The sequence below is a fragment of the Bemisia tabaci genome, chromosome 2 (genome assembly GCF_918797505.1).
Source record: "Bemisia tabaci chromosome 2, PGI_BMITA_v3".
Classification (NCBI taxonomy): domain Eukaryota; kingdom Metazoa; phylum Arthropoda; class Insecta; order Hemiptera; family Aleyrodidae; genus Bemisia; species Bemisia tabaci.
In genome coordinates this window covers 60,350,773-60,372,385 of record NC_092794.1, presented here as the reverse complement: position 1 = coordinate 60,372,385, position 21,613 = coordinate 60,350,773, and the positions used below count along the sequence as shown (strand labels likewise).

The window sequence follows — 21,613 nt, the reverse complement described above, 5'->3', positions numbered from 1 at the left end:
GCCGGAAGTGAAGCAGTGAAGCTTCGCAGACTTCGCCACCAGAGCGCAGTTACTCTGTGTGATAAGATGATAACAGAACAGATTGAAAACACGAGCACGAGGTCTCGGCTGGACGGTCTGAATCTTTTTTTAAAATTTGTTTCAATTTTTTAAAACTCAAAATAGTGTTTTGACTTAAGGTATGTAACGCTGAATCTTCCCTTACCCCCCGGTTAATTCTTTTAAATTTATTTCGATCCTCTTATGTAATTTTGAAGGCCAGACCGTAAGAAGGTGATAGTATGTGAGGCAACATCGTCCTGTACCTGAATCATTGTTGATTGACAGTCCTGATGGACTGGGATTGAGATAGCAATGAAGTAAGATGTCAATTGAAGGTTTTGAGTACTATTTCAAGGGTCCTTCTCCCAAAAGAGAGCTTGATCGCTGTGAATCTTTTACTTAATTCTACCTAACCTCTGATAGAAGTGCTGCGATCATCCTCAGGGGAAAGTGAATTCTTCATCTAGTCATGAAATTGTAGGTGTAACAGCTTCATTTCTGTTTTTGTGAGAATATAAAGAAATCTGCCTTACTGTCCTTATTGCCGGAGGGCTCTGCATTTTCAAGAAAAAATGTGTATCCCCTGTAGCCCACGTAGTCTCTGATTTCTGTAGGTATTCGTCAATCCTTGAATAACAAGCTTACCGTGCTCTTGGCCTGGCTCAGACCTTGTGTCTAACTTCTTATATTAAGCCGTTACAACTATCTGGAAGCTTATAATGAGAATTTATCAGTCCATTAGCGGATTATCCAATGCTATCTGTGTTTAATGTTTCTCTTGGTTGCTGCCTTTTCTCCTGTCAAATTCAAAGTTTGTCCATTATTTACTGTTATAATTCACAGTAGGTAATAAATACAAGGTTGTAGTAAACTGGCTGTCACATGTAGTCCATAATTGCGACTGTAAAAATTGTCCATTATTTTCTTTGTTCCTGATTGAATGCTTTCTTTTCACTCCAAATATTCAGATTTTATGTGTTAGCATACATTAAAGAACTTCTAAGTGCTGCGTCTGCTATCTTTCACCTCAAAACTCTGTTGACTTATCTTCTGTTCGAGTTGAATCTATCGAGTTGAATTATCTCTTTAGTTATTTGCTTGTAGCACCTTCAAAAAGCCTTGTCCTGAAAAAATTAGTAACTTATAAGATTATTCTGAATGATAATGACTTTTCAAATCATTCTGTATTGTTTATTTTGCAAGATTCAAAGGGAGATGAAAAGTAGAGGAAAAGGATGGAAATATCTCATTAATTACTTGTAGCTATACTTAATTATTACCAATAATATCATGAGAAGAGTTTCCATTATTATGGCAAGAAAGTTTCTCACATAATTTTCTTTTTTCAGGTCCCTGAGTTGAAAGGGATCAGATCATGACGTTTGATCTAATTCAATTAGTTGGACAAAAACATTTTATGCAAAAATCATTTCCCAGTGTTACCTAGTTGATACTCCTCAACAAAAACTGGTTCAAAGGCAGAGAGCATCATGCATACCAGGTGACTATCACCAATCAGTACTTACTTTCTTAATTTTTTTTTTCAAAAAATTTCCGGAGGATATCACTCTCAACCAGGTAGGAACGCATGAGAGCAAATGGCTTGGATGCTGTGGCTTTTCTATCACCTTAAAATTTTAAATTCAACTCACCAAAAAAAATTTCAAGCTTTTCATGTGGTAAGCTAGCAGCTCTACCTTTTTAATTTCCAAGTTGTATCATTTCTGTAGCCCGCAGCTGAAACATAAAAAATGTATACCTTGATTAAAATGTGTCAACATTTTTGCATCCTCTTCATTTTAAAAAATGAACTTAATACAATTGAGTAAAATTAATATAGCTTACTGTCTTTAAAACAAACCAAATTCTGAAAGAAACTTTAGGGAGAAATGTTGATAAGTTCTCTTAAAAATATATAAAATCGGTTTGATAATCTGAATCATAGGACTCAGAGACACATTTTTGAACTCTCACTACCAAGCTATGGCCAAACACAAAGTAAGCTATGTCAAACATTTAGGTATTAAGACAATCCAAATGTTGAGAGGTTTTTTTTTTTAAAAAAAAATAAATAAATAAAATGAAATAAAAAAATTCCTTTTTTGCCTTTTTTCTGTAAATCAAGAATAACTATGGCCCTTTTAATCCAAAAAATTCAAGGCAATTAAGTTGTGTCCCTGCTTCTGTGGGGGCGTTTTTGCTGTGTTTTTGTACCCACTCACAAGATTTCAGTAACTCTGAAGTACTAAATCAAAGAATCGAACTTTAGTTTTTACTTGACCTTAAGGAAGGAAAACTGATTGACTTTCTCAACGCATATCTCTCTCTGTGAGACCAATCCCTAATAATCAAATTTTCATGGCACATATACATTTCAATCACTGAGTCATGTAATGCAAGTTAGTTTACATAACCAATCCCCAAGTATCTGTGTACACAAGTATGTGTTACATTTGAGCTCAAAATCTGGACCTGAAATTGTCGCAACACTTTTTCAATCATAGTTTGAAAGACTTAGGGCATCTTTATGGTCTTTCATAATACAGATTTGAGATGAATATCTTCATTAGTCTAGATTTCAGCACTGTAACACCAGGGGTGTAGAAAGTTCCACAACACCCACTATTCACACACACCACCCATAGTTTGACATTTTTTTCTAGCAGCCATATTTCTGATTCGCTTCACAATAAAATGCCCAATGACACGATCAAATGTGCGACTTGCTCCAGTATTGAAAGTGTCGTGCCAAAAAAAGTCATCATTTTTTACAATTGCCTCACAAATCTAGATTTTACTCTTGGTCGGATTGATTTTAGCTGATTGAGAGATCGGACATTTTTTACACCTATTCAGTCAGTTATCCTCTGTCTCATTTTGAAACATTCCTGGAAAAATATGCCACTTCAATAGAGATATATGGTTTTCAAAATATTTACTCCATGATGTGAGGATTTCCTGTATTTTAATATGATCCTTTGTCTTTCTCCTCCTAACAAAGAAAATCACCCCATCAGTTCCAATATAACTGCCAACTCAGACACATCTTTAAGTCACTATGTTTCATGGAAACTCAATCATGTTTGTGTAATTTGGCAACCATAGATCAATCCACTTCAGACATCGATAAGGGCTCCTCCATGGAAGCGTATGTAGATAACAGTCACTCAGAAAATTCACAAAGGAGGAGAGAGCCTCTTGAAATGATTTCTGAAGAGCCCTCTGAGTTTTTACTGAACTAACTTCCATGACTGAAATTTTTCTAAATTAATCCAATCAAGTACATTTTCTCTTTTTGTCAGCACACTAGTGTGATTTGATTGGAAAATTTTAAGAAGCATGTAACTGCATTAAATTAATCGTAAAAGTTAGGCATGACTAGTTTCAGTTGAAATAAGCCTCGCGGTTCGAATCTTCAAATTTTTTTAGAGATTTTCCAAGTCTCCTAAAAGCTTGCAAGATTCACACATCAAATTTGAGGGAAAAAACTGTTACTTAAATCTCTAATTTCTTTAAATATATTGATCCAACTTTAAGTTTTAGGAAACTCATCAATCTCTTTGATTGTCTACAAATTTGAAACAATTCGTTTTGGAAGAGGTGGATTGATTAAAACTTCCAAGGAGGCCCATCATCTGTTCTAGAGGTCAGGAGGGATCCAGGGTGTTCTAGGGCTGCTGAAAGTTCCAAACCTTCTCCTAAATTCAATTAATTTTTCCTCAAATTAAATCAACCTTCCCTATTTTTAACCGAAATTCATGATCACTCCCCTCCCTAGACAAAAAAAAACCCCTCATGCCCATAAAATAGGTGTTTTTCACCCCTAAAACGTCATGTTTTGATCAAGGCTTCCTCGTTTTTTCCTGTTTTCATCTCTCGTTTTTCCAGTAGGTATTCTTAGGGGTTTCCCCATTCTGGCCTGGTTGCATGATTGGGAAGTCTCTTCACCGAGTGATTTACCTTGTCAGGGATGATTTTTAATATTAAAAAATATGTGCTTTTGTAATGGATTTATCTCTCTCTTGTTCTTAGTTTCACAACATTATGATGAAAAGATCAATCTAAGAAATTTAAAGGATATCAAATGGAGTCTGCTTACAAGTTAGCGCTGTGGATCGGAACATTCGGTTTTCTGAAAGAATTCCGTCCGGAGGACCCTTATATTACTCAGTACCTTGTGGGACCTGTAATGAATTTGTCTAAGGAACAGGTACAGTTCTTGATGCATATTTTGGAAGTTTTTTTTCGCAGGAGATAATCTGGAGGTTAAGGAACTTGGGAAAAAAAAGAAGAAGGATTTTCAGTAAAACTTCAAAAGAGTTGGGTGAAACTTTCATGAAGAAGAAGGAGAAGAGGTTCTAAACTTGCCTTACAAGGCCTTACAAAGGGGAGGGAGGGGGAGGAGGGATCAATCCAAGGCCTAAGTAAGCCTCTCACTTAAATAAATGAATAAAAAATTAGATTTTCCATTAAAAATAATTTTTTCAGCCAAGTTGGAGGGGGAATCAGGCCTTTTTTGAGTAATTTCAAAGGGGAAGCGGTTTCATGGGTACCTTGCAAGGGAGAGAAGGGCTAAAAAGTCGGTCAAAATGTCTCGTGTAAGTTGAGTAATACTAGAATAGCCCCGCCATTGTAATCGTACATCAAGCTATTTTCTTGCTCAGTTACTTTCATTCCTATGCTCTTTGAAAACAAAAACGTAGTGTTTTCGTGTTTTGAACAAACCTGATTTGAATGGCATTTTATTTTTTATTCTTCAGTCAATCATCTTCTCATGTATTTGCTTCTGTATGTACAGGTCAATGAAGAAGTATTCCCAATTGCAACATATGTCTCCACATCGCAGCTTATTTTGGTTTTCTTGCTCACTGATTGGCTTCTTTATAAGCCAGTTGTTCTTGTCAATGCCCTCTCGGGTGTCATTTCTCAAGCTATTCTTATTTGGGGCCGTGGGCTGAAATGGATGCAGGTGGGTTGGCTGTAATAATGTGAAGCGTAAGAAGAATTTTTTCAATAAATTTTACTTTTTTAAGGAATTAGTAGAGGTATGATTAGGGAGCAGTGCAGCATGCACCTATGTGTTAAGGTCATCGTAAAAAAGTATGAAAATTACAGTTTTGGCACTATTATCATTTCCTTCCATTTTTATTGAAACCAAGTTACTTATTATTTTGGACTCTACAGGTACTTAATATTGAAAAATGGATGGATTTTTTGGGGGGAATAAATTATTTAATAAATGAATAAATAAATAAATAAATAAACATAACTTCCTAAGTTGAAAAACTTTACATTAGAAGAGCCATGTCGAGGAAAAAGTATCACAAGTATCAAGTTTAAATTCACCTATAGAATTGCCTCCCGGCACAGCGGGACATCCTCTAATTGTTAACTGAGCGATCCTTTCTATTACAGGATATTTGTGTTCCTTTTCCTGATCAGTGCTGTCGATTATGTACAATGTTCTTTGTTACCGCTCATGTCTTATTCCTTGGTCTTTTTAATCTTTTGTACTCTGCTCTATTTTATTGTAACGTATCTTATGAGGAATAATAAAAAAAAAAAAAAAAAAAAAAATCATGTTTAAAAATGGCAGGAAGTATTTTGAATTCGGTATTATGCTTAGCTTCAAAGATCTCAGACAGACACGCATTTCGCAAACACTATAGACATATCTAAAATCTATTTTATCAGCCACTCTCTGCACATGGAATACTTTCAGAATTATTCTTATTAAAATTCTTATTAATGTAAAATGTTACTTTTAGGTCATGGAAATCTTCTACGGGACAATGATTGCTTGCGAAGTTGCATATTACACTTATATCTATGCTAAAGTTGAAAAACAGCACTTCCAACTAGTCACTAGCTTTATGCGCGCAGCATGCTTGTGTGGCCGCTTTTTGTCAAGTATCAGTGCGCAAATATTTTTACTGACTGGTATCATGACAATCGCAACTTTAAATCATCTGACGTTTGGTGGTAATTATCCTTTTATAATCATACAGTATTTATTTCGTTTCTGAAGTTGGATGGGGGTGTCAAAATTTTGCCGCTTGTTTGTTAGCATATTTTTCAGACAACTCAGTTTAACCAGTTAAGGGAAAAGCGTTTTGCAGTCAGTCAAAATAAAGTTGGTGAGCTCTTTATCAAGGTCTCTCCACTTTTAACCCTCCAGTAGAAAACTAGTGAAGAAGAATCCAAAGTAGCACCCAAGCTAAGCTACAATCAGTTGTTGAAAGAATTTTTTTGTAAAAAGTGATGTGACATTGAGTGCCTTTGAAAAATTTGTCGTTCAGAAGCAGTTTAAAAAATCGTCAAATGCCTGAGAATGATTGCAGTAAAACGTCTTTCTAAATTAGAAAAAAAAGATGCTCCAGAATAAGTAGTTTGTTTTTGGGGCTTTGAGTCACATGTATAGAAAAGTAAGATATCTTCTGGTGTTCATAGATTTTGGAGGCTATCGCTCAATTTCAAATTGTACAAGCGTATCATGAGGTACTTTTTCTAAGAGTTACCATGTTGAAAATGCACATGCAATCTGCTTAGCTTAGACTGAGTAAATTTGCTCGATGCCAAAAAAAAAAGAAGATTCTTTACTTCCAAGTAGTAAATTCGCAATAATTTTGCTGATCCTACATTTTAAGTTCTCCAAAATTTTTGGGAGGTCGCAAAATTTGGTGAAGTGATGAAGTGGAACCTTCTGATTGAAGTTATACTTTTCAAAAGCATATGTCAATAAATTTCAGACTTGAATCTGTTTTGAATGAACTGTCCTGATTGTTAGTTGATGCAACCACCTAAATAAAAGTGGGAAGAACTTGAGTTTGTGCTTAAATTTTCTGAGATCATAATAAAAAATTGTTTTTAGCTGTACTTTTTCTGCTGCTTAGTGATTAAATTTTCTTTTTTATCACATAGGAATGATGTGTGCATTTTTGTGGGCCCTAACATTGCCTCCTGTGAAGCACAGCCTTTATTTCCATAGGCAGAAGTCTGCACCTAAAGATGTCGCAGTTGACCTCGAACTAGATAGAAGTGAAGAACCTAGGAGTAAGTTATAAAAATTTCAGTGTAAATTTTTCTAGAACCATCCTTCATGATTCTAAGAGGTAAATCCATACAATGTTAACTTTTCAAAACTCTGAATTATCAGTTCAAAGAAAACGGATTTGTTCACTGAATTGAAAGGAAAAAGGAGCCTTGATTTGTTAAAGGCAAAAAATGGCAGCTTAACCAAGGAGGTAACAGTGCACCAACCAACCATTCAAAATGTGAGAAGGATGATTAAAATCATTAGTGCAGAAACGCACCAATGGTAAAAGTTAGGGGTCTGCGAAGCGGCGATTGTCAAAGCGAAGCAAAGCGGACAATAAAAACCCTTCAAATACACTGGATGCAACCCGCGGAATTTCGTCGCGGTTACTCCAGCGAGTCGCGACTAAGCGTGCGACGGTGGTAAACTTCATTGAACACTGGAAAATATGTGAAGAATACATTCTTTAAATTTTCCCCCTCTTCCCTTTAATTTCAAGAATGAATTTTTATTGAGATGCCAGCAGATCTAAGATTTTTTTTTCAAATTTGTCATTGGTTTTGCCTTAATGATCATGGAATGATAAAAAATAAAAACTGTTTTTACTTTTTATTTTCCTTTTAATTTTTTTTTTTTTATCTAATTTAATGTAAGACATAGCAATACCTGCAAAATTGTGGTAAATATAATTTGAAAACCATCGATTTAAACTTTTCAAAAACATTTATCTTGATGGAATTGAGGTTAGTAGAAAAGGCGCTTATCTTATACGCTGAGCGGCTGCAAGTGCATGCGCTAAGAACCGGTTTACGCAGAGAATTATCCATCAATCATCGGCATTCGGCATCGATTCCGAAAGAGCGCAAAATTTGAATTACCGCGAAATTTTCGCTTTGCTTTGCTTTTTCCGACCTTGCGCTTCGTTTTGCGAAACAAGTGTGAAGCTTTGCGGACCCCTAGTAAAAGTCACAATATGTGTATCTCAGATTGCAACGCTGTAAATCTCTGCTCATGTTTTATTTTTTTAAAGGAAATTTAACCCACAGGTCTCATTGAAATTTGTTTAGAATTTTCTTCCCTCTTTCTATTTTTAAAAAGAATCACATATAATTGCAAAGAGGCATTTCAATTAATTTTCCTTGAGGAAAATAAAACACAATTGGAGTTTTTTAAACGTTAAAATTAAGTTACACATTTTTCGTACCTAGACATTGTTATGAGATATTATGACATTAATATGGACGTAAGAAATGAAAATTTGAAATTTAAGAGCTGAAGGAACCATATTTAGCAACGTAGAGAAACGAATATGAAGCATGAGAAATCCTGACTTCTACTGTTAGAATGATCTTTGTATTTTATGGTGAAGAACGAAAGAAAGCTCCATGATTTGTGAAGTTAGTCTTCCTCTCCTTTGTTCTGGATAATATGTTGGTTAAACTGCAAGAATGCATATCTTGGTTGCGGTGAATCAAAATCTCATCTGCTATTTTATTTTTTAAAACAAGGCCAAACCAACATTTCGGCTCAAAATTTTAAAAGTATCCTTCACATAGACAAGAAAAATCACCAAAGTTTTCAAAAATGACCTTTACTAGTTTTAGATGAAGAAAAACTGACATATGACAGCAAGCCCACACTGCAGCAAATCGAGATACGCATTTCTGTAGTTTCACCATCGATATGCGGCATTATCTATACATACATTTAAGGAAACTGCAGAAGTTTTTATCATAAATGTTTTAGCTTTAACACACTTTCGGAAAGATTAATTTTGTATCATTATTTATTCTACAGCATCTGTCATCATTGCCTTTGTGGTCTGTTCTAGCTCTAGAAGGTGATGTAGTTGAAAGTAGTAAGTCAGCTTTTGAGCATCTGTGGTTTGATTTCAAATTTGCCTATCGGAATCCGTATGTTCTAAAGTGGTCCCTGTGGTGGTCTTTAGCAACATGCGGCTATAATCAAGTTAGTACTTAGTGTTTTCTTCTTATTTTTTATTGTCTCTTTTTATTTTCCACCTTGTTATTCTTATTCCGTTTTGTTTAAGGTTAACTGTTTGTCACTGAGCAATTTTAGCTACTTCTTCACTTGATATAAAAGCGAGGCAGATGTATGGAACTTCTCTGATCAGTTGATCAAAAAACAAAACCCACTATAATATGAGGTAGCTGACAGTACACAATATTTTCAGTTGTTCAATCTAATAAAAAAGTCATGCCCTGAATCACTCTTGTTCACAAGCAAATTTTATCCAGGTCTTCAACCACATTATAGTTGTCATGTACAGCAAAATACTTGAATCCTTTCCATCAGATTTCATGATTTTGATTCGCAGGTAACATCTTACAATCAACTGCTTTGGGAAGAAGTTCAAAGTGATGGTGCTTACTTCAACGGAGCTGTCGAAGCTGTCTACACAATCATAAGTAATCCAACGTTCCATTATTCCTGCTCCTTTATCTGTATTTTCTTTATGAAACTTTTGCCACCTTGTATTCCCTCACTTAGCTGTGCCCAAAGACATCAAGACCACCAGAATCCGTGCGGCCGTTTGCTCTAACTTCTACAGGAATCTGACCTAATTTTCAGATTAAGAGACTTGCATGTGTCTATAGATTGGCTGCCACCATCTGTTTCAGTGCACTTTCATTATTGCTGTCCTTGACAGATTTTATCCAGTGGTGGCTAACAGTACCTATGATAAAGTTATGTAGGATCAAAGTAGAACTAGCGTCAGATAAGCACTGTGCAATGGATTCGAGCAGTAGAATCCAATGAAAAGTGAGGGAAGGATCACTGATTAAATTCAATCACTTATAAAACCATATTGCTAAGGCGCAGAGTGTTTCTTGTCCTGATAACAGCTCAGCTAAAAATTGCAAGGATGAGACAAAATGATGTCATACAGAGTTTCAGCCCCTGAGTTTTTGTGTGAACGCAGTCAGTTTGGCAAATCCAAGTCCCGTGTAAGGCCATGATGGGCCCAGAAGATTGGGCCGCAGGGGAAAAGGAAAGCTAAAGCATCGATACTCCCAATTTTCAAAAAATCTTTGAATTCAGTCTGGTCTTAGCTCAACAGCAATCCTGGCCACAAGGTCGATGGACCTAGGTCAGTCTGTTAGCAACATGTTCTTTGGAATTTCTCGATCTGGCGACAGATTCCCCCGATTTGCTGTTTCACTCCAAACGTCTCCTCAATTTGCGTTGGCGCTGCCCTGTTGCATAGTTTCTCCCCAATCTGCATAAGACCCGTAAGACCAATTAATTGGATCGGGGGAACAGTAGAGTGGGACAAGTAAATTGGGGGAATCGGTTGGCAACGCAGACAGCCCTCACCCCAATTTTGCAAAGATTATCACACTCAACTTTTCTAACAAACTGACCTAGGTCTATCGACCTTGCCTAGCCAGACCCCGATTGGCCCGCCTAGCCAGACCCCGATTGGCCCGCCTCGCCGTGGTCTGAACGAACTCCGCGTGGGAGCAGCGTGTAGGTCCGAGAGAGTGGTTTTGAGTGAATTTTGAGTCTCGTTTTGGCTCGCTAACGATTCCGGCCAGGCTGCGTATCGGCCGGCCTCGTCGCGATCTAACGATCTCTTGTGTGTTTTGAGCTGTAAATTGTTTTATTATTTACTGTTTTAGTGAGAGTCTCTAGTCTGTCAAAATCTTCGGTAATAAGTGTTCAACAAAATTGTCAAAAGTGTAGTTGTTTCGTTACTGTGCCCTACCTACCTACCCTTCGTTTTGAGGAACAGCGGAAGGCTCCTTGCCTTTTTCCCCAATAACTTTTGCACTTCTGCTGGTGGTGCTATCCCCCCCCCCCTTTTATCAACAAGAAGAGAGCGAGTGTCGGGTGGTCTTTCGTTTCGGCGCCTCGTGGCCCGCCCGATTCCGCCGCTTTTTTTTTTTTGCCGGCTCCACCTGTCTTGCCTTAGAGTCTGTATCCTTAGTCTCCATCATGGGGTTCAAACTTTTCTGAAACTAGGGTCTCTTTTAAGAGACGTACGTTACTAGAAGAGACAACTCTCTTGAAAAGATGCAATTTTTCCATCTGGAACATTGAACCGTTTATAAATCTCCTCTTTCTGCCCTATCAGGTGCTGGGGCATCAGTTTCAATAGGCTACCTAGTCTTGGATTGGAGTGAGTGGGGTGAGCTTCTCCTTGGCATTTGCACTCTTCTGGAGGGTTTTTTCCTTATTGGATCATCCTTTGCCACTAGCATTCTTCCTTGTTATTTTGCATACGTTGCATTCGGTATGCTTTATCACGTGATGATGACCATTTCAAAGTGAGTTCTGTTCCTTTTCCTCCACTGAAATTTTTGCATATCAACAGTGAAACCGTAGGAATGTGTATCGTCCATCTACTTTACCTTTTAAATGGAAAAATAATCAATGTCATTTCTCGAAAACTTCCCTTATTTTCCCTCTCTCTTTGAAGACTAAGCAATGAAAATTTCAAAGAATAGCATTGATTAGTTCTCCCTCGATAAAATAAAATGGGAGCATAGATTTTAAAACACCATAAACAAGGTACATATACATTCCTGCAGTTTCACAATTGATATACTGAAGGTTGCCCTAGGAAGTAAGTTTCAGTTCTTAGAAAACTTTTGTCTTGAAAAATTTAAGGATTTCTATCAAAGCTGATGAAAACTGAAAAAAATAGAGTGAAAAGGTATGCTAATCATATTGAAATATTTAAACAATAGTTGTGAAGAAACTTTTGAAAAAATTTGTGAGGAAGGTAAAGTATCAGAGCCGTGGAATTCATTAGCTAGAGAACGTAAAATTTTTGAAAGATTAAGGTGATGATAGGAGCCTATTGTAACTCTACATGACAAGCAGAATGCGCCGAAATATCACAGAATTTAAAGTAGGGGGGGGGGGGGGGGGTGTTACAGTTCTTGGGCGAGCAGCGGTTGTCTTCACCATCCTCATCACTTTCAACCTGTTTCCTGATTTTGCTTTGCAACATTGCCACAGAAAAACCAATCATTTTTTTTTTTTTAATTTCATGCAGCTAGCGTAACAGTTTCTCTAAAAGTGAATGAAAATCTGGAAAAGACATTTAATTTTATTCAACCAAGTAATTTTGTAAAAAATCAAGAAATTTTGTCAATTTTATTTTCTTGTTGAAATTTTTTGGTGGCTCTGATCCTTTTAGTAAATGTTTTAGTTTAAATTTTGCTATACATTTCTGTTGAAGAGCATTCTCTTTTTCTTCAAACTGCACTTGTCGACTGAAGATATTTTGACCATAGTCAGTTTCCAAAGAAGGAATCTTTCTGAAATATTATCAAATAAATTCGTCCATCTTGTAACCTTAGTTTCATTTTTCTGTTATATTCTGTACTTTTAACTTTTGTAGTTCAGAAGTTGCAAAACATATCAGGCCTGACAGCTATGCTCTCATTTTTGGTGTGAACCAATACATTGCTCTTTGTCTCCAGTCGCTATTGACGTATGTCGTTGCAGACAAATTGGCTCTGAATTCTCGACCTCAGGTAAGACTACTTGAAATTCTCGTTTTACCTGGGAGTGCAGGATATCTTGTTAATCAAAATTGAGTTTTTGGTCAACAAAAGTTAACCAATGTGATGAAAATCGTTATTTTGGGCAAAACATATTTACAATAATGCCCTGATTCTTGGACATAGTCAAAATTGAGTTTTTGGTCAAAAACGATAGCACAACATAAACCAGGGGACAAGTATTGAATATATCTGTGGTTTTGTGTGTCCCCCCCCCCTGTCAAATCCTATGTTTTAGAAATAAGATATAACATCGCCCAAGTATGTGCTTTTTGGTTAGAAACAGAGCCTGAAATACTATTTTTAAATCTTTTTTCGTCGTGTCAACATTTAACTTTGTTCAATCTATGATGCAGTCATCCGGTAAAGGCACCTTAGCGGTAGAAATTTTTCTGATTAGCGGTTAAAAAGTCATCCGGTAAAGGCATCTTAGCGGTAGACATTTTTCTGGTTAGCGGCTAAGAAGTCATCCGGTAAAGGCATCTTAGTGATACTTAGAAGATTTTCTAGTCAGGGTAAGGTACTGCCGAATAACGTTTTATTCAACGTTACAGGACCGCCAAACAACCACTTCACTAAATTAATTACAAGAAGTAACTCATGGCATAAATCAAAACTTTCCGTCCATAAAAAAATTATAATCTACTTAAGTTTCATGACAGTGTTTGCAATTTGGAAATATGACAGCTTCAATCTCTGCGCTTCGGCTCAGCTATTGCTTAATGTTTACAATTTGAACAATACAGAGTGGAGAAGAAACACTGTAATCTACCTAGGAGAAACCTACCAAATCTGTTGTAGTGTGCAATTTGATTCAAGTAGTCATTGGTTTTTCTTGTGAGCGGGAAATTTCAAGCTAATTTTTGATCAATGATAAATAAAAAAGGTATTATCTTGTTCTGGAATTAATTCCAGTAATTTGCGCCAAAAAAAAATTTAAAAAAAAAAAAAAAATTCAGATGTTGCGCTAATCTTGTTCTACATTAAATTTTGAAGCAGGGTGATGTATCATAATGCTTGAATTCGTACCCTGTCCAGTGGTCCATTGAATGTCTAAGCTGTGATTTTTACAAGTGATAAATTTTTTGTTTTTGGATTAATTTTAGGTACTTGTATGCCTTCTTTAGCTCTAATAATATTTTTGTTGTCTGTTTTTTTTTCAGTTTATTGTTTATGGCTCTTATTTCATCATCCTTGGCTTCATATTTTTCATCAAATTTATCCATAGCAAAGGTTTCAAAATCAGGCATAGGAAAGATTATTCGGTTTCGTAACATCAACCTTGTCTCCTTGATAGATTTCAATTTTTGTTTGTTGATTGTTAATGTTCGGGTGGATAAGAGATAATATTTTTGTTACTGTTTGGACATACATTTGATAACATCAAATTCTTTAAACTTGTAAGCCTCTCGGTAAAGACATTCCATGTGAAAAATTTTTCCTTTCATCATTGAAATATTTTATTTTATCTAATTGCTCAATAAAGCCTCTGCATCAGATGGCTCACTTACATTCTCCAGCACCTATTTGTTTTTTTTTAATGGTGATGGTGAAACATGATAAAAAGTATTCTTGAGATCCACTTCCACTCCTTGCTCAGCATTTCTAGTATTAATTCTGCTCAAAAATTCCTAAAATTTCTCGATGGAATGTTTTTACACAAGGATTTTCTGTTATCCTGATCATGATAATAGTTCAATCTGGTAGCTGTACTTTATGTGAAATGCCTTCTGGTACATGTACAGGAAGGCACAGAGTGAGCCATTGGTCAACAAAGCTCTTAATATTCTCGGAGGTGAAATTTTCACTTTAGCCGACAGTCAATTATGTTCTGTGTTCCCAGAAATGTGGTTTGTGCAGCTTTAAAAATGCATAAGAAATGCTTGATCTAAAAATATATAAAAAGGCCTTGCAAAGTGCTTGATTTCTTGGAAGATGCTTCAAAGTGATTGAGATGTCATTCTGCTGTTCATCAATGGTAGATAATCGCTGTTTTAAGAAAGAACAACGCACTTCATGTTTAATAGATAGAGAAATTGCAATAAAGTAAGTCAAAATTCCCAACCTGGACTCATGACACAGGGGTAAACTGCGTGTTTAGGAAAAAATTACGAAAGAGGTCGTGAAAATTGCGTGATTATTCATTGAAATGCGCTTAATTTTTCTTTTTTGAGGCTGCATAAACGATGAAAAAGGAATTTCTGATAGTTGAGGGTATTGTTATTGTTTTTCCCAGGTAAAATCTAACAAAAATCAACCATTACTACCTCTATTTTCTTGTCCTTTTAGGGTCAGGCTTATCCTTCTATGCATTGAAAGTTTGTCATAGCTCCTTGCCATTCAGTTTATTTTGATGAAAGTGTACTAAAAAATATCTTACCTACTATACTCTGAACCAGTGCTCTGTCTATATATATATCAAGCCGCTACCTCAGCGCACTAGAGCGCTCTGCGACTCCAAATCGCCATTGGAATCGATCCTCCTACAAACCATCGGGCAAATTACACCTGCGTGCTCTGTCTTCCCTCTGAAATTTTAAGAGCTAACTTGGCAGGAAAGTTCAATTTTTTAGAGCTATTTAAAAATTTTTTGGAACCAAATTAACTTTTTGCATATGCATCATGGCCGTAAACAGTGCATCAAGAGCGCTGCTGCTAGTTTGCGATTATGAGTTCGAAAAAATTGACAGAGTGCATCAACTTTTTTAGGCACCAAGATGGCCTAGCCCTTTTCTCCCAATTTTAGGCACCTAAACCAGATTTTTAAGCGCATTTGGCGAATGACGCCAAGGGAAGGCAGAACACGGCTCTGAACTGATCTTTACTGGTAAACTTAAGACAATGGATGCAAAGAAATGTAACTATTTGGAAAAAAGCCTTGAATAGTACAAGAGAGTTAATATTTTTCAGACACTGCCACTTTATCGAATCTTAATCATGAACAAAAACCAAGCGTGAATTAAAATACACTGTGATTAAGTACTTTAATGTTTTTATACAATTTCCGGTTAATCTTTTGCATCAATGACACTGATATTTTGTTCTAACTTTCCTTGCCTCTGCCTCCTTTTTTTTTATTCTGAACAACACGTTTTTCTTATTTTGTGCTTTTTCTGTATGAAGACTATTTTTCAAGTCAATGTCCTCTCTTATATTTTATGGGATGATTTTAAAATTAAAATTCCCTCTATAGTTTCAAATCACAGCCTGAAGTTTGCAAAAGTATTACATTCGCTGCTAGTGATTTTAATTTTTATCGTCACTTATATCAAATTGTGAATTTATTAGAGATTTTCTTGATTTTAATTACTACTTTAGGTTAGCAAACTCTCTTGCCAAGTAATAGGTTTTTTATTCTTCATTACCTCAGACTATGACGACTCCTTGTTGTAAAAGTGGTTTCATCTTTCTTTAACTGACGAAACTCTAACAGATCATCATCAGCAAAATAGTACATAAATAAAGAATAGCTTAATGTTGGGTCTAGATTTTTTTTTTTTTTTTTTTTTTTTTTTTTTTTTTTTTTTTTTGTCGTTTTGCTGATATTTATGTTTTCATATTAGCTGCGGATGGATCTTTATCAAAACTAGTTAGTAGCAAAAGCTTATTCAAACAGGACGCAATTTATTCATGGAACAGAAGAATCTATTTTGGTGCCATCTTTTTTGTCATCTTATTTAAATTTTATTCATAATCCTCTACAAATTGCATATTCTTGCAGGATTTTACTTTTTGAAATTTAGGCATTACTTGGACATAATTTTTTTTCCTCTGTGAAGAAAGAATGTGTCTTCTTAACCATTCCAATCACTGTTCTTAACACATTTTAGTGGACAGAAAGTTTTAGTACTTTTGCAATTTTTTCAATTGGATACTTTTTTCATTTCTCAAAATGGAAATTAGATTAATGTTCAAAATTGTTTAAAACTCAAAAAGCCCAAATTGTTTGTAATAATCGTCGTTTTGAAAAATCATTTGTGTATTTATGCTTGAATGAAAAAGCTGAGAACAATCTCTCTGGTGTGTTGAATCTTTGTCATAGTCTATCAACTAAAAAAAAAAAAAAAATAAGTCAATAAGTTGCTGCCAAACAAGTTGGTGGTGTCTAGATCTCAACTGTGATGAAAAAATGGCACTGTTGCCCATAGTTTTATAAAAAAAAGCTCATTAGTGTGTTCTAAGAAAGTGAATTCATAAGGTGGTCGGAAAATTATCATGATGACTTCTTATGTATTATCTCGTAAAATTTCCTGTTATCATTGTTATCAACATCTTTCTTCTCCGTCATTTTTTTATGATTTTCTAATATTTATTTATTCAAAAACATCACATCATCTATCCATCAAATATTCATTTTCCCATGTAGAATTTCACTTGATCGACCAATCAAACTTCTTTTACTTTTTATGGTATTAACTTCTATTTTATTTTTCTCCTTTGTTCATTACAACATTATTTTTTTTACCCCTGAAAGTTGGAACACCTAGTCCATGTACCTGGAACTTTTAAGGCTGAATTTGCCCAACCCATTTGTTTCTTAGCTGTCTGCCTCTGCAGGTGTGCAATTCTGCCTCGCTAAGGAAGAATGCTGCATGAGCCTTCAGACGTTGCCAAATTTCCTACAGCAAAACCCGAATTTTCCTGGAAACTTATCGATATTTTTCTCCAAATTTTTCAGAGAACTTTGTTTGCCATTTGATCCGAAAATCTGAAAATTTGCAAGAAAATTTCTCTTAACTTATTTCAAAAATTGATGTTTTATTGGAACAAAATTTGGCAGGTATCAAACGTTCATACAGTGCTTTTTCTTAGCACGGCTTAATAGCCGAAGTGACCCATTGAATACTTATATTTTCTTTGTAAGTTTCACAATGTAATGATCATTGCCCCAAATTAAGTTTAGGATTTCTATCCTTTGCCATGATGTCAATCAGCCGCAAAAGTTTTGTTCATCTGTAATTTGTATGTAAAGAAGGGATTTGTGAGTGAGGAAAGTTTAGCACTTCCTTCTGTTTTTATTGTTAAATTGTTATGCATCGTTGAATAATCAACTTAAAATTCACTGCTTTTTGCCAATGCAGCTAAATCAATTGTACGTAATCAATAGTTTTATTGTTGTTATTATATTTTTAACAACAAATCTTGAGACTCATTTTAATTTTTAGGATCCCTTTAACATACCTTGATTGAATTTTTATTCAAGATCCCTGGTTTTAAGTCGTTAGTTGAAAAATAATCTAATTTTTTAAAATGTGCACTAGATGTAGCCCTGTTCCTGTGTGGGTCACTCGTGCTTGTTACAGAATCTTCATGGTTCGTGCAGCCTGGAAAAGTTCTTGATTTTGAAATTATTTTTCAAGGCCTTGAAAGAGGGTGCTTGAAAAGTGCTGGAAAGCTACCTACTGTTCCCTAATTTTTAATGTTCAATAGGGTAGTTCTTATCTGTAAACTTTCGATTAAAACGGAATCAATCCCCCAAAAACTTGTCTTTTGGTGTAAAATGAACCCATAATAAAATTCAGCCAGATCGGATCATTCTAAGTGCTGCAGCAACCGCCGACTAATTTCTGAGGGGGAACTTCAAAACTTGAAAAATTGCGTTTTCCCGTCATATCGCAATTTTTCCCCCTTTAATTTGTTGTTACAGCTTTGACATTTTTAGAGGTAACACACTTTTTAGGGCACTATACGAAAAAATAACACAATTTACTGCATCACTTTTAAAACACCCCTTTCTTTCCTTCGAAGTGGCACCACATCGTGCGATTTCGCCAATTTTTCGTAACATTCTCCCGGCACGGTTTGCCTGAACGAGTTTAAATTTTTCGATGAGTCAAAAGCAAAAACTCTTTAATTTCTTTTAGTATAGTGTCTACCAAATCATCGAAGCCAAAAAGAGGAAAATTCTGTTTAGCTCCTGGAAAATAAACTTGATTTAAAGGTATTTTGGGGCTGAATAAATAGGCAAATTACCGTTAGTAAGTCGCGTTACATTATAAAAAGAAATTTCCTAATAGTTGTAATGCCTGGGCTCCTTAAATATGATTATTTGAAGTACTCGAACACTAATACCATCGTTTTCAACCATATGTGGAATTTTGGAAGCCTTAAATTACCCCTCTGAGCACAAAATTGTACAAATTTTCGTTAATTTTTACTTTATTTCTTTAAAGGAGTACAAATCGACTTCATTCCAAGTTGTCGCAGAATTTTCTTCGCACAGAGTAGAAAAATCATGGCAGTTTAAAAGAATTAATGTTCAGTAGTTTTCCGTTTAAAAAATGAAGTATGACAGGAAGTCTCCGACCGAGTTATGTGCTTGCCGACATACACCGTCGATTTAGAAAAGCATTATTATAGGAATTGCAGCACTGATGATTGGAAAATGGTTACATCATAAGTAATAGAAAGTTAACTAGAAATTAAAAAGTAAAAAATCATCAGTTTCAAAATTTCCATGCAACATGTTTTCGGAAAAGCCTACCCTAGTACCTAACACAGAGTTGAGGTGATTTGACGGTTGCCCTTTTTTGTGTCAGAGTGCCGTGCGATATATCACATAGGTACTTGACATTTTTTTCGAATTTTGAGATGGTACCTCTGTTCTCATGAGAGCCTAAAGAATTCATGTACCAGCTTGGACAAAGAAATTCAATCGTACTAAAGGCAGGCCTTCAAGTTCATTGATTCCGAACCTGATCTTTTTGTATTCGATCTTAATCTGATACAAAAGCCGGGCCATTTGGTAATCGCTCAAATGAGGGGGTAGAATGCCAACGTCTTTTGTTATTAAATCACATTTTAAACAACCAAATTTTGTGTTAATAAAGTGTCTCAGTGCAGTGGCTGTTCGTTGAAAAACTGAGGCCAAAGACTCTAAAGAGGCGCGCGATAAGCTCCTAAAAAAAAAAAAAAAAAAAAAGAATCGGATAACAAAAGGCCAGGTATAAGTTCGGATTCAATAAAATCGAAGGAAAAGCCGGGAAAACCGCGCCGAATTCGTCAATGGAAAACCCATAACTCGGGGAAAGGTAATTAGACCTGAATCTAAAACCCATTATTTTCTATCTCTCTCGCACACTTAAGCGGGATTCCAGGCGGTTTTCTGTCTCTCTCCCACACGTACGTTGTACCCGCCTGGTGATATTCCGTCTCTCTCGCACACATACGCGGCTTCCCTGGCTGTTTTCTGTCTCTCTCGCACACTTCGGCGTCCCGCCAGGCGATTTTCTGTCACTCTCGCACACATAAGCGGGCTCCCTGGCTGTTTTCTATCTCTCTCGCACACCATGGCGTCCCGCCTGGTGATTTTCTATCTCTCTCGCACACTTCGGCGGGCTGCCTGGCTGTTTTCTATCTCTCTCGCACACTGACGCGTCCCGCCTGCAGGTGATTTTCTGTCTCTCTCGCACACATAAGCGGGCTCCCTGGCTGTTTTCTATCTCTCTCGCACACCATGGCGTCCCGCCTGGTGATTTTCTATCTCTCTCGCACACTTCGGCGGGCTGCCTGGCTGTTTTCTATCTCTCTCGCACACCATGGCGTCCCGCCTGGTGATTTTCTGTCTCTCTCCCACACATAAGCGAGCTCCCTGGCTGTTTTCTATCTCTCTCGCACACAAAAGCGGGCTCCCTGGCTGTTTTCTGTCTTTCTCGCACACTGACGCGTCCCGCCAGATGATTTTCTGTCTCTCTCGCACACTTCAGCGGGCTGCCTGGCTGTTTTCTATCTCTCTCGCACACCATGGCGTCCCGCATGGCAATTTTCTGTCTCTCTCGCACACATAAGCGGGCTCCCTGGCTGTTTTCTATCTCTCTCGCACACCATGGCGTTCCGCATGGCAATTTTCTGTCTCTCTCGCACACTTAAGTTGGCTCCCTGGCTGTTTTCTATCTCTCTCCCACACAAAAGCGGGCTCCCTGGCTTGTTTTTGTCTCTCTCGCACACTGACGCGTCCCGCCAGATGATTTTCTGTCTCTCTCGCACACTTCAGCGGGCTGCCTGGCTGTTTTCTATCTCTCTCGCACACCATGGCGTCCCGCATGGCAATTTTCTGTCTCTCTCGCACACATAAGCGGGCTCCCTGGCTGTTTTCTATCTCTCTCGCACACCATGGCGTCCCGCATGGCAATTTTCTGTCTCTCTCGCACACATTGGCGTTCCGTCAGGCGATTTTCTGTCTCTCTCGCACACTTAAGCGGGCTCCCTGGCTGTTTTCTATCTCTTTCGCACACCATGGCGTCCCGCCTGGCTGTTTTCTGTCTCTCTCGCACACTGACGCGTCCTGCCAGGCGATTTTCTGTCTCTCTCGCACACTTAAGCGGGCTCCATGGCTTTTTTCTATCTCTCTCGCACACCATGGCGTCCCGCCTGGTTATTTTCTGTCTCACTCGCACACATTAGCGGGCTCCCTGGCTGTTTTGTATCTCCCTCGCACACTTCAGCGGGCTCCCTGGCTGTTTTCTGTCTCTCTCGCACACTTTCGCGTCCCGCCAGGAGATTTTCTGTCTCTCTCGCACACTTAAGCGGGCTCCATGGCTTTTTTCTATCTCTCTCGCACACCATGGCGTCCCGCCTGGTGGTTTTTTGTCTCTCTCGCACACATAAGCGGGCTTCCTGGCTGTTTTCTATCTCTCTGGTTCACCTTTCCGCCAGGCGATTTTATGTTTCTCTCGCACACTTAAGCGGACTCTCTGGCTGTTTTCTATCTGTCTCGCACACCCCTGCTAAAAATGAGTGTAATGTTAGCATATTGATAGCAATGTGCTAGTATTAAGTTTTCAAGCATAATACTGAGTAACATAATGTTAGCAATATGTCAGTACTATACCAGCTATATGTGAGCATTAAGTTCGTTAGTGATACACTAAATGATTATATCCTAGCCATATGTGTGTTATATGTTAGCATTATGTTGGTCAGCATTATACTAGTATTACACTCAGCAGTGTAATGCTAACCATAAACGAGTGATATGTTAGCATTAAGCTGGTCAGCA

The 21,613-nt window shown here is 37.0% G+C and overlaps 1 protein-coding gene across 3 annotated transcripts; it reads left to right on the top strand.

Moving 5' to 3' along the window:
• The first annotated feature begins 38 nt into the window (after positions 1-38).
• Positions 39-18,097, top strand: LOC109042715 (thiamine transporter 1). Of its 3 annotated transcripts, none has more exons than XM_019059612.2 (11): positions 39-179; positions 1,392-1,543; positions 4,075-4,252; positions 4,841-5,011; positions 5,811-6,024; positions 6,964-7,095; positions 8,910-9,046; positions 9,417-9,507; positions 11,178-11,370; positions 12,453-12,588; positions 13,779-18,097. In XM_019059612.2, exons 3-11 carry the CDS (start codon positions 4,127-4,129, stop codon positions 13,887-13,889), a joined length of 1,311 nt encoding a protein of 436 aa, XP_018915157.2. In that variant the 5' UTR covers positions 39-179; positions 1,392-1,543; positions 4,075-4,126; the 3' UTR covers positions 13,890-18,097. The 3 variants fall into 3 exon arrangements, with proteins under 3 accessions (XP_018915157.2, XP_018915158.2, XP_018915159.2); XM_019059613.2 differs by lacking the exon at positions 39-179 and adding an exon at positions 369-519; XM_019059614.2 differs by lacking the exon at positions 39-179 and adding an exon at positions 513-652.
• Positions 18,098-21,613: the final 3,516 nt, after the last annotated feature.

Coding starts and splice junctions, on each gene's coding strand:
- LOC109042715 (XM_019059612.2), top strand. CDS start 4,127: ATGGAGTCTGCTTACAAGTTAGCGCTGTGGATCGGAACATTCGGTTTT. Junction 9,508..11,177: donor AGCTGTCTACACAATCATAA/GTAATCCAACGT, acceptor CTGCCCTATCAG/GTGCTGGGGCATCAGTTTCA. Junction 12,589..13,778: donor CTCTGAATTCTCGACCTCAG/GTAAGACTACTT, acceptor TTTTTTTTTCAG/TTTATTGTTTATGGCTCTTA.